Here is an 18,151-nt window from a genome sequence, read left to right on the forward strand (position 1 = left end):
TCTCTACTCTGAGGTGGTGGGAGGATACCCTGAGCTGGCCGATCGTGATACGCATGGCATGTGACATCTGTATCTGTATGTATCCCAAGATCTCAAAGAATCCATCCTAGGAGAGTCTCAAGAAGTGATTTCTGTAGAACTCACACTTCTTACCAATCTCTGGCGGAGACACCCATGTCTGGTGTATGTGTAGCCCGAGTAGATCTAACCGGATGATCCGATTGATCTCTTGACGTGAGAGACCAAGGTATGGGGAATCCAAGCTATATTGAAACGGGCGGAGACGGTCCATTTGTATGCCATGTGCATGAAACCACTCGACTACCTCAGAGTAGCATGCATGTGTCGGTAATGGTGGTGGCCGTGTCGTTGAGGAGGAGGGCAGTCTAGCTCGTCTCAATCGCTCCCTCTCCCTCTCACCGTATAATTGCATAGAGGACTCTAGTGCTAGTCATGGGAGACGATCTCTGTCAAGCGTGTATACATGCTGAATATGAGTGAGTCTGAAAAAGGGAATCTGTAACGAGTGGGACCACCCCAAACTCTGCATGTAAAATGTCATGTGGTACAGATGGCTTACTCCTGATCATGTGTGACATCATCATCACCTGTAGCCTCTCTATGCTCCTCCAATGATCCTTCCCTAGGCATGGCCCCCAAAGGGCTGCACCATACATAGCCGCTGGTCGTGCTAGAGTATCAAAGAGCCAGCACTTAGTGCGGGGTTCTTGGAAATGTGCCTGGTCCTCGAAACAAAATGCCACCACGAACAGCAAGGAGCTTTGCTTGGATCCGAATTCCCAAAGTGTGCAGTGAACTCCAAGAATAAAATGATGAGCTGTTGGACACACCATGCCCATTATCCCCCTCTCAAAACTGAGAGAGAAAGGGGCTGGACAGTAGCAAACAGTCCACCAAAACTTGCCGGAAAACACACACAAAGGAGGTAGATCTATCGAAGAAGAGGCAGGCTGAAGATGACACAAGTCTTTGGTGCTCCACATGCAAAGAAGAGGACCACCAAAAGGCTCTGCTCCAAAAGGCTCTGCTCCAAACGCCAACACCGCGGAAGCACAGAACCGACAGCCCCTTCTCAAGGGAAGGCAAGGCTGAAGCACAAGTGAGAAAACACCTCTACTGCTACCCGGGGCTGAAAACGCAGCCCACCCACCACCAACAACACCAGATGATGGAGAAGATAGCATAGGAGAGAAAGTGCTGCTACCACCACAAAAAACGCAGCCACCAAAGTTGAAGCACAGCACCCCAGAAGAAAACGCAGCCACCAATTCGAAAACGCAGCCTTAAGGAGGAAAACACAGCAGCTAGAGGAAAAACATAGCCACTAAGTGGTGAGGAAAACACAGCTGCCTGGAAAATCGCACAAAATGCAGCCCTTCTACATATGTAGCAAAAAACGCAAGCCTTCTTCTACTCCCAAAAAAAAAATGCTAAACTTCTTGCACAATAAGGAAAGTCAACGCTGCCACCTTGAAGTGCCGGTCACCGAAGTGACTGATACCATGATAAAGTTGCATAATGCGGAAGAAAAACATAGGAGAGAGGGAGAGCAAAGGAGAGAGAGACATCAGACAATGAACATCATGTTATGTAGCAAGAGGCTTTTACAATGGCAATATCAGCCAGCAAATGGTGTAGAACATGTGCTTTCGAATAGCCTAGATGATTAACAAGTGGCGATGGTGTTCAGGTCAGCATACTCATGGACCATGATGCTGGTCGAGGGATCTCAATCTATGTGTGACATGGTGGGCAGTGAAACAACATCGGTAGTAGCTGGTTAGTGGCTCAATGCTTTCTTGTTTTTGTTAGAAGTCATCTCCTATCTTTACTGAGACAACAGGGCCTTTGTTGTGGGTGTGCCGGCCCTTGTAGGTGTTGTTCTCATTTTTCCTCACTTCCCGTATTTTTCCCCCATTTTTCCTATTTTTTCCTGTGGCTTGGGTGGCAGTCCTGTGGTGGCAGGAGGACCTTGATCTTGGCCGACTGTACCTGCAGTACCCGACTTCAGTTCTGGTGTTGGCGGACTGTTGTACAGGTCGTGGACACCCTGATGATGCTGGCCGATTGGGTGTCTTTATGCTAGTCGTGGAGATGTAGGTCCTGTCGGCTGCCCTACAACAAGCCGACTGTTGTTTGGGGGCCATATAAAATGGCCCCACAGTCCCTTGCCATTCTTTTATCATATTCGGGATCTTCTTGTGTATACAGAGTTATACGCCTCTCTCTCTCTCTTCCATTTCGCCTCTGCCCCGCCTCTCTGTTCCATTTCGCCTTTGCCCCGCCTCTCTGTTCTGTTTGTTTGTCTCTGCCCCGCCTCTCCCATTTCGCCTCTCTGTTCTGTCCCATTTCGCCATTTCACCTCATTTCGCCATTTCACCTCTCTGTTCCATTTCGCCTCTGCCCCGCCTCTCTGTTCTGTTCGTTTGCCTCTGCCCTGCCTCTCCCATTTCGCCTCTCTGTTCTGTCCCATTTCGCCTCATTTCACCATCTCGCCTCTCTGTTCCATTTCGCCTCTGCCTCGCCTCTCTGTTCTGTTCGTTTGCCTCTGCCCCGCCTCTCCCATTTCGCCTCTCTGTTCTGTCCCATTTCGCCATTTCGCCTCTGCCCCGCCTCTCTGTTCTGCTCGTTTGCGTTTGCTCCCTTTCCCCACCCACCCTTGCTCAGCCCCCCAAGGCAGCAACATAACTCTCTCTCTCTCTCTCTCTCTCTCTCCTCCCTGCTTGTGGGAAGGACTGTTGAGTGATCTGCAGGAATGGCCCCGAGTCTCCAAGAGAAACTCGAGGCCCTCGAGATGGCAATGAAGGCACTAATCAAGGAGAACAAGAAGACCGCCGATTCCAACCTCAACGAGGTGGAAAACAAACTACACCGGCACATCATAGCTCTCGAAGCACGGGTCACGAACCTCGAACAAGAGAACACAGCACTCAAGGAGGAGGTGAGTGCATTGAAAGTGGAAATGGTAGCCATCAAGAATGCTGAGAAGGAAGAAGGGGAGATCAATGACAACACTCTCACGGTGTGATATGCAGCGGAAGTCTTTGTATTGGTTGATCCTGTCACACAAATGCTCACACCGTCTTTTGTATCCTGAGTTTCGTGAGTTTAGCAATCCATTTCATTACTTCAAACTTTAAAAGAGATGAGAGAGAGAGATATGAGAACTGTACACCAGATTGGGTCCTGAATTACCCACTGAAGGGCCCCCTATCCCGATAACGAGATAGTATTTGCTTTATTACTTTAGAGAGAATGACTTTGGACTGTAGATAAGCCAAACACAAGATCTCGGAGGATCGGAGAGCGGCTGATCCGTACACTGCTGTAGAAACACCTCGATGACCTGATCTCGAGCCTATGCACTCTTCCCAAGGGCATGAGGAAGGGCTGCACACCTGAGGCTGAGAAAAGAAGAAGGTGGACTGTTCTACACTATGTTAGAATGCTGAAAACACTTATGAATGTTGTGTTACCTTCACCAGATGACTGCTGCATGTATGGATGATGCACATAAGGTTGGATGCTGATGCAAACTGTTGATTCAAGGCTGGAAACTGCTGCAAACTGAACCTTCAGGGCTGGAATCTGCTGTGGACAGAAACGCTGAACTGTAGAGAGGGCTGAGGACTGAAACGCATGAGAATCAGGGACTGCAGGAGCTGCTGCTGTACGGCTGGAACAGAAACGCAGCCTACTGTACTGCTGGATCAGAAACGCAGCCTGCTGTACTGCTGATTGCTGGCGTAGAACTATGCTAATCTGTGGGCTGAACTGATGCTGAATTCAGGGCTGAATGCAGGCACCTAGGGCTGAATGAAGCTAGGGTTTCTCAAGGGCTGGAGAAGCAAGCTTATGGGCTCTAGGGCTAGATTAGTCTTGGGCTGAAAGCAAGAAAGAGGAGAGCTCTTAGCACAATGAAGACTGAATGAGAAAAGAGGCTCTAGGCAAGCCTATTTATACTAACTGGAGGTTGGTCATTTAATAAAGTTTTATATTTATAAATGCATGCAAATAATGCTAAATAAATACTAATAAATATGGAAAAAATACCAGATAAATCCCTGTAAATTCCCTAAGGCTTCGGGGATGTTCTAAATGATGCACAAGCATATTAATGCATATTATGCAGGATGCAGAGTGCTTTCTGATGCAAACCCTAAGTCTTCAACTGACTCTACATGCATGAATGATTCTCTCCAAGTGGGTTAAGGGACTTGACTGACTGACTGACCCACTAAGGCTGAAGGATGACCTACGTAGCTCGTGCCTGACTTATCCTGGACTGAGGATGTACAATGGGGTCACGGCGTACGACAAATATCATCCTATTGGGTTCTAAAACTGTACAACTGCTGCACTTCTGATGATGAGCCATCTTGTCACCATGCACTGAGTGCAGAGTGCATGTGACACACGGCCATCAAAGAAGAGATCTCCAAGGAGATCACAAAGGACATGGAGGGAAAGCTCGAAGCCAAGCAGTCAGGATGGGTCGAGGTGGTGAAGAAGAACATCCGTAAAGAAGTGAGGGAGGAGACTCAAAGGGAAGAACACCAAATCATTCACACCACCATTGAGGAGGAGAAGATGAGGCATGCCCGCCGCCTCAACATTCGAGTCACAGGTATAGCCGAGACACCTGACTCCACCCCCGAGAAAGATGGACAGCTTCTATGCATGAAGCTCGGCTTCAAGGAAGATCACCCTCTCCCCTTCACCAAAGCATGGAGAGCCGGGAAAGACTCAACACGCAAGCGAGCCCTCATCCTATAGTTTGCAGGAGAGACGGAGAGGGTCACCTTCATGAGGAAGAGGGTCATACTACGGGGTTTAGAGGGAGCTCCTATTTTCTTGGAGATGATCTCACGAGGATGCAGCTTGAGCATAGAAGAACTTGCATGCCACGAGTCTTACACGCGAGGAGAGAAGGCAAGAAGGCCTTCTATCGAGATGGTCGGGTCATCATTGATGGCCGGCCCATGGATTAGCGGTTTGGGGTCTATGGGACACAGACCAGGCCACTGACAGAGATACACATGGCAGTATGGAACTGTAATGGTTCACTATGGGTGCAGCCTGGACGACTGGAGCATGTTATGGTGGGGAGAGACATCATACTTTTGACAGAGACACATCAAAGCCCAGAGAGAGGGCTATCTCGAGTAGAGGGATTCCAGTGGGAGTCAGCATACATGAGGACCACACGCCAGGGTACCTCGAGAGGGTCGGGGGGAGTAGCAGCTCTATTCAGACGGGAGCTACAGGGGAGACTGAGAGTGGTAGCACAGGATCCAGTGGCCAGATACATGTGGATCAGCTTAAAGCTCTCACAGGATAGGGTTATATACATAGCCCTATGTTACATTCCTCCATCAGGATCCTCCTATATCATTACAGAGGACATGCCACAGGAGGAGGAGACAGGAGCCTCGCCATACACTTGTCTGTCAGAGGAGATTATGCATTATTCTACACTAGGGGAAGTATTTCTTACGGGCGACTTCAATGCCCACACACAGAGCAGACAGTGTGAGGTGTATGACTATGATGACATGGAGATCCTCCATCCTGTAGATCCAGAGGAGATAGGGGCTAGTCGGGCATCAGAGGACACTGGACCAGACAGAGGACATTACACGGACCAGAGGCACGGTGGTAGACTACATTATGGGGTCTTTGGAGGCATCACAGCTTGTCACCTCATTCTCCATTCCACCTCGTCCTATTGGGGCAGATCATACATACTTGGCATTTTCACTAGCCGGATCACCAGTATCACCAGTCCTCCACATACGGACGCCACACACATGACATGGTAGGCATATACACTGGCAGAGTAGAGGATGGGCTCCTACTCATGGATCCCCTGGCACCTATGGATACCATTACAGCCCAGTTGGCATCACTCCTACACACGGGTGCATAACAGAGCTTCCCACATCGTGTACACTCAGGAGAGCCTGCGACGAGACCTGGGACTATGCCCCAGAACAGATGGTATGATGACGAGTGCAGAGCCCTATACTCACGGCTCCGCATACAGAGAGCCTTGGGAGCCATCACAGAGCAGGAGTCGAGGAGAGAGATGAGGAGACTTACTCGCCGCAAAAGGCGGGCCTTTGCAGAGATATAGGAGCTAGAGATCTTTCATTTCTTCATGAGTAGAGATAGCCCTGTCTCATGGCGGCACTTCAGAGAGCCCCGGACTCCGACACCTATTGCAGACCCACAGACATGGCACACATATGCAGAGGGCCTACACCATGCCCCCCAACAGCCACCTATACCTCAACCACAGAAGCCTCGACCTACCACAGCTAGCTTCTTTACCCACTCGATGGTACAGGAAGCTATCCGCCGCCTACAGCATGGACGGGCCGCCGACCATATGGGCCTGCAGGGTGAGCATCTCATACATGCAGTAGATTTTTTAGCTCCTTTTCTTGCACACCTGTTTAACAGGGCACTAGCAGAGGGTTTGGCGGAGTGGACGATGCACACCATTGTGCCGATTCACAAAACAGGGGATATGCTTGATCCGAGGAACTACAGGACGGTTATGGTTGGCCACGTGCTGGCCAAACTCTATGGTGCAGTGCTGGAGCAAGAGCTTAGCTTATATGCTGAGCGAGCAGGTTTACGCTCATCAGGGCAGGCAGGCTTCAGGAGAGCTTTCTCTACCACTGACCATGTATTCACTTTGAGATGTATGATTGATCAGGCCAGAGTGAGGAAGAGAAAGCTCTATTGCTGCTTTGTGGATTTCCGCAAGGCATTTGACACAGTACCACGAGAGAGGCTCTTTCAGCGCCTGCAGTCTCCTGGCATACCAGCAGATATGACATGGAGCATCTATGCATTATATGAGCAGGTTTTTGGGCGAGTCAGATGTCCAGGAGGTATGTCCGAGACTATTGCTAGCACCATTGGTGTGAAGCAGGGATGCCCACTTTCCCCCACGCTATTTGGGTTATACATTGATGAGGTGGCTGACTTCATTACACGGGGAGGCGGAGATGGAGTTGATTTAGCAGGTACCTCAGTACATATTATGCTCTATGCTGATGATATTGTATTAGTGTCTGAGTCTCTAGGTGGTCTACAACAGCATCTACATGCACTCGATGATTTCTGCACACAGAGGGGTCTTACTGTGAGCCTTGGATTTTTCATACATCGAGACAGGGCAGGAGTCAGCTGACATTCACTCTCGCAGGACGCCAGGTGGAGGTGGTGACATCATATGTGTACCTAGGGGTTACCTTCTCTGCAGCAGCCACACGCTTCACCATGGGTTCAGCAGCCAGAGCTAGATTGACATGGGGATATGCAGCATTGGCTATGCTAGAGAGACAGTGCCACCAGGCGCATTTTCAGGAGCCTCGGACGAAGGGGTGGCTATTTGACACATTAGTCACACTGGCATTGATGTATGGAGTAGCGGTATGGGCGCCAGGCCTTGCTACCCATTGGTGGACACAGATAGAGAGACCACAGGCCCTCATGATGGCACGCATGGTACGTAGCAAACCGTCAGTACCTCATGACATTATCCGAGCAGAGTTTGCTACGCCTCCTATGATGGTAGAGGCCATATTTCAGACTATATGCCTGCTAGACAGATTCAGAGAGATGCCACTGGACAGATTGTCATACAGAGCTTTCGAGGCATCAGACAGTTGGCTGAGGCAGGAGACAGAGGATCATGGTATGCACAGGTCACACATTGGTTCTCACAGCATGGCCTAGACATGTGTTGGAAATATCACCCAAATCCATTCAAAGGTTAAAAGGGGCTGTATTACCTTGACAACTTTACTCAAGAAGCATCTTCAAATGGGCACCTATTTCAAATGGCCTAGGAGGGCATCTAGCTCATTTATGAGAAGCCCACATGGGGGGGAGATGGCATCTTATGCCTGTCTTACATCATTGATGATGTCAACTACATCTTGTACTCTTTGCCTATATAAGAGGCCACTCCTAATGAAGAAGTACACGACACTCTTTGATTAGCATTAAGCTCTTTTCTAATCATGTCTTAATCATGGGCCTAATTACTTTTGATCCTCCATAGCCTTGTTCAATCTCTTCAAAACCATCAATTGGTATCAGAGCTGAGGTTAATACAACCTAATTTTCCATCATTAAGCCATCATTAGTCCCACTATTAATATTTAATTAGCTTAATCCTAATATTATCCCCTCCACTTTCATAGCCTGAAATATAGGCTGGCCTTGGAGCATCCACAGCTCACCATTGTCTCCACGAAATCGTACGAGCTTCAATGTGCAGATTCTCAACACACTGACGATGCGGCAGCTCGGCGGAATTAGGTGGAGAATGCTCGCAGACGCCGGCATTGCAGAAGAAAACGGCGCTACTTATTTTGGGGGAAATCAGTCTACCGACGCCATCTGTGCAAGATTTACTAATTCCTCTCGGCTTTGGGGGTTTTCACAAGCTGCAAACATGCATGTGCAGTCAATTTTTTGAATGGTTCAGTGGTTTGGTGGCTACAGGTCTTACATAACCTCTACAAGTTCATTTGATAACAGTAAAAGCATGAATGATTAGCCCACTTAATTATTGATATTTTGTGCTTAATCTGGCCTCAAGTCACTGCTATTGAAGGTGCTTAAGGCATTTGGTGTTTAGACCAAGGCTTCTACTTCATTCAAGGACACCTAGTGACACAATTTTCAGAAATTGTTGGAGCATCATGTATGTGGTGATATTACTTTATGTTGATGATGTTATAATTTACATCATTGTTCAATCACAATGGCTGAACCATCTGATGTTGAATCATCAAATATTCAACATTTGAAGCCTAAGAAGAAAAGCAGAAAGCCGAGGAGACGGGTAAGAAACAATGTCTACAACCCAAGAGCAAACAATGTTTCAAGAGGGTATAACTGGTCTGAATTTTTCATAAATAATCTTCATCTATTTGGTGAAGGTATCTAGTCTTGTAAAAGCATTAGACACTGCCCTTGAGTGATACTCAAGTGGTAAGACCTTGCTTCATCATCATGTCTACATCCTCATTTCATGTTGATAAGTTTAATGGGATAGGCTTTCATACCTAGCAAGTTAGAGTAAGATTTATTCTCATGAAGAAAGGTCTTTGGGGGGTTGCTAGTGGAAAGGAGAAAAAACCTACCACTAGAGATGGTGAGCAAGGATGGGTACCTAGGGATGAGAAGGCTTTTGCCATAATTGCATTAGGTCTAAGTGACAACTACATACATCATATCTCTAATGCAAATAACTCCGCTGAAGCATGGGAAATCCTAGAGAAATTATTTGGGGCAAAAGGGAAGCATTCCAAGATAGGGCTGAAAATCCAATTTTTTAAACTTGAAATGAAAGCTTCTGAGTCTTTACCTTCTCATCTTAATTATATGAATTTCCTAATGTCACAACTTGCAACAATAGGAGCACCAATAGATGAGGAAGATGCCATTGCAGTTTTGTTGAAAAGCATGCCTTATGATGAGTATGGACATTTAGTGTCAACTCTCATGAATCTTCCGGACCCTACTTTAGAAGCCATTGAAGCTGCACTCCTTGAGGAGCACAAGAAGAAGCAAGAGAAGATAGGGATAATTGAAGGGGCATACTTCTCCAACAACAAGTCACACTTTAAGAAGAAGAACTTCATCGACACAAAAGGAAAGAAGAAGACTTGTGGATTCTGCGGCAAGGACAATCACATTGAAGAAAATTGTTTCTTCAAACAAAAGGCACAAAAGGCATTCCTCGCAAGTCAAGACAAAGAAGAGCTTCAAGAAGAGGCCTCCGAAGAGGCCTCCGAAGAGGCCAATTTTATCCAAGATGAATGGGCCTTTTGAGTAAAATCAAGGGATTGCCCGTACCATGTTTAAAAACCTCTCCATCCTAAACATAACTATCTCATTGTAAGCTTTACTATGGTATTCTAGCATCATCCATCATTGCTAGCATTGTAAATCTAACTGGAATAAGACCTACGGGCACCAGCATGGTCATCATAACTAGTTTTTGTAAGTTGTAACTAGAGCCTAGAATTGCCATCATAAAGGTAGCATTGTCATGGATTTGGTTGAAGGAGGGTTTGTTGGAAATATCACCCAAATCCATTCAAAGGTTAAAAGGGACTGTATTACCTTGACAACTTTACTCAAGAAGCATCTTCAAATGGGCGCCTATTTCAAATGGCCTAGAAGGGCATCTAGCTCATTTATGAGAAGCCCACATGGGGAGGAGATGGCATCTTATGCGTGTCTTACATCATTGATGATGTCAACTACATCTTGTACTCTTTGCCTATATAAGAGGCCACTCCTAATGAAGAAGTACACGACACTCTTTGATTAGCATTAAGCTCTCTTCTAATCATGTCTTAATCATGGGCCTAATTACTTTTGATCCTCCATAGCCTTGTTCAATCTCTTCAAAACCATCAACATGGATCATCTACCACCATTCCAGTATGACAGGGATGCACCACATATCCGTTTCTCTCATAGTGAGAGGATCAGAGTATTGAGACAGGATCTATGGCAGCTCTATACACGAGAGACATGGATATCGCCTACACAGCCTCTTCCACCGAAGATGCTATACTACAGAGATCAGTTCATGAGTATCACTGATGATGGATTTATAGAGAGGCCTAGATACATGGAGGGCTTTTTACCCCACGGCTCCCGAGTGGCTATTGGTCAACTCAGAGTTTCATCACACCGATTGGAGATTGAGACTTGCATAGCAGCACGGATCCCCCGAGAGGAGAGGGTATGCAGATTGTGCAGAGAGGAGGTGGAGAGTGAGGAGCATTATGTATGCAGATGCAGAGCATATACAGCCATCAGAGAGAGATATCCCATTTTATTCAGAGAGCCACATTCCCTACGCCAAATCTTTGAGGCAGCAGACCAGCGCATACTGGGGAGATACATTCTAGACATACAGCGCTACGGAGAGACATTATTACAGGCTCAGACAACTCCAGAGGGGGGGCGACAGACACAGATTACTACATTTTTTCAGAGATCCATCCCTCTCCCAGCCCCTACACGGCAGGGAATTACTCTCCAGAGAGCAGAGACACTTAGAGCCCGAAGGAGACAGAGGACACCTGGCTTTCGGACACCACGCCTATACCAGAGAGAGATGACAAAGATCAGAGCTCAGTTTCACAGAGAGGGTGCGGAGCGACTGGCTCGCTTCAGAGCACACCCAGGCATGTTCTTTAGGGAGCTGTGGATACCCCCTTCACTGATGTATACCATTTTATACCCCCAGTATGGTACAGGATGGAGCTAGCTAGGTTGCATATCATGATTGTATACTCCATGCATATAGCTTTGCATTTCTCCTAGTAGTAGAGCTCCATCCCCTCCACACCCAGATTTAGCTTTTTTTGTTCAGTACTTTTTCATTTTGTTGGGATGACAGAGGACACCCCATTCAGGTACTCCGATTTGTCTCATAGGCCGAGTTCGGTCTTTTGGAAGACGTTAATAAAATCTTTCTTTCTTTCTTTCTTTCTCTCTCCATTGCTACCTATTTTCTGCACTTGCTCGTGTTCCCAGATTTGGTCATCATCTCCGCTGCGTATTCTGACATGGTATCAGAGCCCTAGGCTCTTGATAGTTCTTGGGATTTGTGTGAGCGAGAGGGGGACTGTTGTGTTACTGATTGGTGGACTTTTCGGGAAGAGGAGAAGCAAGAGGACGGTGGGCTGATTTGCTGGACAACCACTTGTAGGTGTAAGTTCTTCTTTGTTCCCACCCACCCACCCTTTTTCAGATTACATCCCCGCAATGGCAGATTTGTTAGAGATGGTTGAGAGGCATGTGAAGATCCCTACACTCCCTACGTTCCCGGTGGCCCGTAAGTTGGACGGGAACAACTACGGCATATGGAAGGTTATGATGGAATCTGTTCTGGAGTCTTACGTCCTTGCTGATTTCATCGTGTTGGGGTTCCACGGTCGGATGTAGAGAAAGGGGAGTTATCATCAATTTGTAAGGACCGGGAGGCATAGGCACAGTTGTGGGATTGTGTCAACGCCAGGGTCCGTTCATTTATCTTCCTCAACTGCACACCGCAGGTAATCAATCATGTAAAGCATATGACATCGGCCATAGGTATATGGCAGCATTTGGCTTCTCTTTACAACAGGGTATCGCCCATGAAGAGGATTTCCTTGGAAGTACAAATGCGGGTTATGAGCCTTGCAAAGTCGTCGATGATGTGGGAGCATATTAACAAGCTGCAGGCTCTTCAGTAGGAAGTTCTCCAGGTTGGGAAGGAGATATCGTCAGAGGACATGGTCATAACGTTGCTGTCGCATTTGCCCTCTCAGTACTCAGCATTTTACTCGTCTTTGATTACCAGTGGTGGCAGGCTTAGCACCATCACGTGGGAGGAGCTTGAGCCCATGGTCTTGGACCAGGTGGAACGATTCACAAACCCTCCTCAGGGTGGAGGTTCAGAGGCCTTAACTGGCCAACGGTCGAAAGGCCGTAACACGGGCAAAGGGAAGGCTTCATCGGAGAAGTCTTTTGAGAAGAAGTCCGACGTTGACCGCGAGAAACTAAAGGTAGAGAGGACCTGTAATGATTGTGGCGAGAAAGGCCACTATTGGAGGCACTGTCCCAAGCAGAAGACCGAGAAGGGTGAAGATTCCTTAGCAGCAATCATGAAGACTCCGGCTTTTGTGCACTTGGAGGTGATGGACACCGATGTTTCATTTTCTTCCGGCAGGGAGGAGGTTGGAGGACTCGCCGCTATGGATACTCGAGAGTGGATTCTAGACAGTGGTGCTTCCAGGCACATGACTCCTTCCCGTTTAGATTTACAGGATCTTTGCAGGTATTCTGGTCACATTCTTAATGGGGATACATCCACTATCCTAGTTCACAGTGAGGGTAGGTTGGAGATAGTTCTCGATGGCAGAGGGGGGAAGCATTCCTCCTAGGTGTTGTATGTTCCGTCACTTGGTTTTCATCTGTTGTTAGTGCATCAGGTTTGCAAGACTGGCGTACGGGTGGAGTTTGATGAGCATTTTGTTGCTCTTCGGAACAAGGCAACATCCCAGGTAGTTTGGGAAGGCGGAGTGGAGAATGGAGTTTACAAGCTTTCAGCACTCTCTCTCCCAGGTCCTCAAGTTTGTGATGAGTGGCAGTTTGGTAATGGCCACTTAAGTGTGGATACGTTGCAGGTGCAGGCTTTCCGAGACCAGATGGAGGATAGCTTGCCAGTTGATGGCAGCAGTTGGCAGGAACTTTCCAGTACTGATGTTGGTGGTTCTTGTGTTCGTCAGTTAGAGGAAACTGAACAGGTAACTTACGCTCTGATGTCTTGTAGTATTAGGGACAAAGAAACTCCTGTAGATGAGGATGTTCTTTTGACAGGGACCTCACGGAAAGCCAGGCAGGTGGCAGTTGATTACTTGCAGAAGGAGGTGGATTCTCTAGGCTTTGTGGTTCCGGATTCAGAGGGGGTGGTTGATAGGTTTCAGAAGGCCTTGCGTGGTCTTCAGCAGGTTTCTAGGACTTGGCTTTCCACCGTAACAGGTGTTGATCCTGTCAAAGTTGTGCATGCGGAAGCTTGAATACACGCTGTGAGAGAGAGAGAGAAGTTGACGCAGAGAGAGAGAGAGAGTAAAGTTGACAAACAGCTTGAACGTTAGCAATGAATAGATGATTATTACAATGGTGGGCATGGGTATTTATACCCTCATGCTGTGAATGGCCGACTCATGTAGCATAATAACTTATGCCCTTTGTTACGACTCGTTTCCACATGAGATACTATATTTTAACACCCTCTCTGTAGCTCATAGTGGGCATAGATGAAGAAACCAAGTCGATGCAGATGCAACCATGGACACCCTAGCGTGGCCTTTGCTAGGTACACCTCGGATAATGCACCAATCAACCTGTCTCCACAAGAAAATGCCATCTTGAGCTTTAGCTGCCACATAGAATAATGAATTGCAGACAACTCCACATTCATGATCCCCCATTCGTTGAACTGCGAACACATCACGTTCAAAAAAAATCCTCTGAACCTTGAACTGTCGTCACACGACGCCCAAAATTCTACTACACAATGAACCAGGAACTCATCCCATCCATAGTCTGCTACCAATGAACTACGAACACATCACGTCCATAGATTTGTCAAGCTGTTCCATGCCAGATGCATGTGCCTTGAACTCCGACACACGGGTCCAAATCACCAAAACGGGAGCACAGACTGCCCCTCTCTGCCACTCACATGCCTCTCTCTGGCTGAAGCACGTGGTAGCATCCATCCACCAAGCTAGAATGCTGGAGCATGTGCCAGTGTAGTCCTGGCCACACCGGCAGACGCCGTAGCATCCCTAGTAGAATCACTGTCATTGTCATCCTCGTCAGCTTTGCCTTTGCCTTTGTCATTTGTCAAGCCTTGAGCTTTAGCTTTGGATTTGCAATCCCGAGCCAAATGCCCTCGCTTTCCGCACTTATAACAACTGCTCCTAGACTTATTATTGGATTCCGATGCAGCATGTGCCGATTCTACATCCTTCGGAACCCGAATCTTGCCTTGGGAAATGAGCACTGCTTCCTCCTCAATGAGAAAAGAGCTGAGATCATCAAATTCCAGCTTTTCCTTCCTGACTTGTAAGCGTAATGCCCTCGAGACCATCTCATACTCCTCAGGCAACTTCGTAAGAACCAAGGCAGCTAACTGGGTACTAGTTAATGCACTATTCATAGCCGATAACTGATCATGGATAACCTTTGCCTTCATTAGAAGTGACTGCATAGAGGTCCCGGTTTCAAACTTGATGGAAAACAACTGGCCGAGAAGGGTTACTGCTCGCATTGTTGAGTCTTGATCAAACATTCCTGCAAGCTCTGATACCATGTCAAAGTTGTGCATGCGGAAGCTTGAATACACGTTGTGAGAGAGAGAGAGAAGTTGACGCAGAGAGAGAGAGAGAGAGAGTAAAGTTGACGAACAGCTTGAACGTTAGCAATGAATAGATGATTATTACAGTGGTGGGCATGGGTATTTATACCCTCATGCTGTGAATGGCCGACTCATGTAGCATAATAACTTATGCCCTTTGTTACGACTCGTTTCCACATGAGATACTATATTTTAACAGATCCTTGTGAGCAGTGTGATGCCTCTTTGACTCGGAAGCAGAATGGTTCATTGATTTGGTTGATGGATACCAGATTGGACGGGAGCTTCCTGATGAGGCAGTTGAGCTCATGGTTGTAGATGACTCTTTGGGAGGCAGGATTATGTATCTTGTGGTTTCTGTGGCATGCGAAGGATCATGGACTCTTTTACACAGGAGGGGGATTGATGGATGGAGTCCGACTCCACGGTTGGAGTGACTCAGATTGGGGAGGCATGAGGAGATCTACTTCAAGCCCAGGAGCAGTTTTACGGAGTAGTAAGAGGCAGTCATCTTTTGCCTTGTCGTTGACAGAGGCAGAGTACCGGGATGTCTGTGATGCTGCTTGTGAGGTGGTAAGGTTGCAGAGGTTGCATGGCAGGATTGGGCTTCCACTAGAGGAACCCACGGTCATCCAGAGGCACTTTGTTCGTGAACAGTTCGTTGTGCTGATGACATCTTGCTAGAGTTCTGTTCGATGGAGGACAGTACGGTGGACCTCTTCACGAAGTCACTATCTCAGGATTTGCTTAGGCGGCACCCCAACTCCTTGTGGTTGGTTTCACAGCAAGGAGCTGAGAGGGGGTGTTAGAAGTCATCTCCTGTCTTTACTGAGACACCAGGGCCTTTGTTGTGGGTGTGCCCGCCCTTGTACGTGTTTTTCTCATTTTTCCTTACTCCCTGTATTTTCCCCCCATTTTTCCTATTTTTTCTATGGCTTGGGTGGCAGTCCTGTGGTGGGAGGAGGACCTTGATCATGGCCGACTGTACTTGCAGTACCCGACTTCAGTTCTGGTGCTGGCCGACTGTTGTACAGGTCGTGGACACCCTGATGATGCTGGCCGACTGTTCCTTTCTGGCCGACTGGGTGTCTTTATGCTAGTCGTGGAGATGTAGGTCCTGTCGGCTGCCCTACAGCAGGCCGACTGCTGTTTGGGGGCCATATAAAATGGCCCCACAGCCCCTTGCCATTCTTGTATCATATTCGGGATCTTCTTGTGTATACATAGTAGAGTTATACACCTTTGTTTCCATTGCTGTCTATTTTCTGCACTTGCTCGTGTTCCTAGATTTTGTCATCATCTCCGCTGCGTATTCTGACATTTTCGTCCATCCAGAAGAGGGGGGTTGGTGGCCCTATAATTTGGCCACTTCCCTCCGCTCTTCTTCATCAAGCAATCCACCTCTTTCCCAGTCAAGCCAGTTCTGCAAGAGCTCACAAGCTTGCAATACAAGGCTGGTAGCAGGAAAGGGAGTCAGCCAGTGTTTGAGGGGAGCATGTGTGTTTTATCAACTCAGGTGTTTTCTTGCAATTGGTCACCTTTTCTCAGGCTTACAGTTTTAGCAGTGAACCATCTTAAGAATTTACTCGCACAGTGATATAGAGATTAGTAGTACGTACTATATTAAATGCTCACATCTAGCTAAGGTTGTCTGCTTACTCATTTCCTTTTTTTAATTAGTTATCGTTACTTGAGGCTAAACCTTTCTAGCTTGATAACATCTTCACTATAAAGCTACAGGTGGTGGATGCATCGTGGTACATGCCAGGTGACAAAAGAAATCCTTTTCAAGAATATAAGGTCAAGCTCGATAGGCCTCCTATATTGTGTACTTTTTTCGCTTCTGAAATCAAGGAAATAATTGCCATTTATGGGATGTTGGTATATCAGGGCAGAGTAAGTGCAGTGTTGTGCTTTTTATGCAGGCTTGCCATATTCCTGGTGCATTATTTTTTGATGTTGATGGCGTGGTCGACCCCACTTCAAATGTGAGTGGCTCATTACGGGCTTTACTTGTGTGTTTTGTTACCATAAGTATATATGTCTGCTCCTTTTGAGACTCCATCTCAAAAAGGCTTTCCTATCTAGTGGTGCCTTAATATTGGCTGAGTTTGCACTGTTTATAGTGAGAGAATAGTGAGAGATTGCTAGCATGTAGAGTACTTTTTGTTGGCCGTCACAAGGTGGACTGCATTTGCATGAGTAGGTGTTTGATCTATAGTTTTTTGGCTAGATACTGGTAACATGGTTGCACAGTCTCTGCTCTAATAGCTTTTAGGAATAATCTGGAATTTTGTTTCATTTGTGAACACCAAACCTGCAGCTGCCACATATGCTTCCGTCTGAAACTGCTTTCGCTGCTGCTGTCTCTTCCTTGGGAATTCGCAACACTGATACCATTATTGTCTATGATGGCAAAGGGATCTTTAGTGCGGCACGAGTGTGGTGGTAAAGCACATCTCTACTGTCTATGTTTTTCCCATTCTCCCCTCTCTTGTTAGTATAAAACTTGTTTTTGTCTATGTTTTACTTGCTTGATTAAGTGTCTGTCAGGATTGGTATCATTCAACATCCTCCAGCTACAGAGCCTGAAGTGTAATAACCTGAAAAAGGTGCCTTGGCTTTGCTTTGTTTCAAGGTAGGACAGCTCTATTTGTTGCTGTGGATCATACGTGAGATCATGAACTGGAGCCTCTCAACTTGTTGCCAATCCTCATCGGAAAAATCTTCCCCCCAGAGGGCTGCTTCATACATCAAGGCTTGTGACATGCAGAAGCTCTGGGTAGTCTTCTTTCAGTCGTAAGCAGTGCATAGGAACTCTTGATGCAAGAACAATCAACATAGACACAGAATAGAGAGAGATATGGCTGTATATTCAGTATATTCATATAATACAAAAAGGGGTACAATGTTCTGTTTCCTTTGGCCTTCCCCGAAAGGAAACATAACTCCTAACTCCAAGTGAAGAGAGATGTCTATCAATGCCCAAAGACTATGCCTTCTATAGGCTCTTGGCACACAAAACCATGTGGCCGACCTGCTGTCGGCCAGCTCCATGTACAACAATATTTATATATGCACGTGCAGGCTCTTGTCTACTTGGCCGGCTGTTTTTCTTGCCCACGTGGAGGTCTTGTGCATAAATTTGAGCCCTAATCTAATGTTTATCTG

At 47.0% G+C, this 18,151-nt stretch overlaps 1 protein-coding gene across 1 annotated transcript in view; it reads left to right on the plus strand.

Moving 5' to 3' along the window:
- LOC147616756 (thiosulfate/3-mercaptopyruvate sulfurtransferase 2-like) overlaps positions 1-18,151 on the plus strand; it is a 100,505-nt gene that overhangs the window by 38,866 nt on the left and 43,488 nt on the right. Inside the window, exons 3-5 of the mRNA XM_086777817.1 lie at positions 16,721-16,780; positions 16,906-16,968; positions 17,304-17,428. Coding sequence (XP_086633943.1) covers positions 16,721-16,780; positions 16,906-16,968; positions 17,304-17,428 — 248 coding nt within the window. The remainder of the gene's footprint in view (positions 1-16,720; positions 16,781-16,905; positions 16,969-17,303; positions 17,429-18,151) is intronic.

The sequence above is a fragment of the Cibotium barometz genome, chromosome 38 (genome assembly GCF_041138505.1).
Source record: "Cibotium barometz isolate CiBa-2024 chromosome 38, ASM4113850v1, whole genome shotgun sequence".
NCBI classification, from domain to species: Eukaryota; Viridiplantae; Streptophyta; class Polypodiopsida; order Cyatheales; family Cibotiaceae; genus Cibotium; species Cibotium barometz.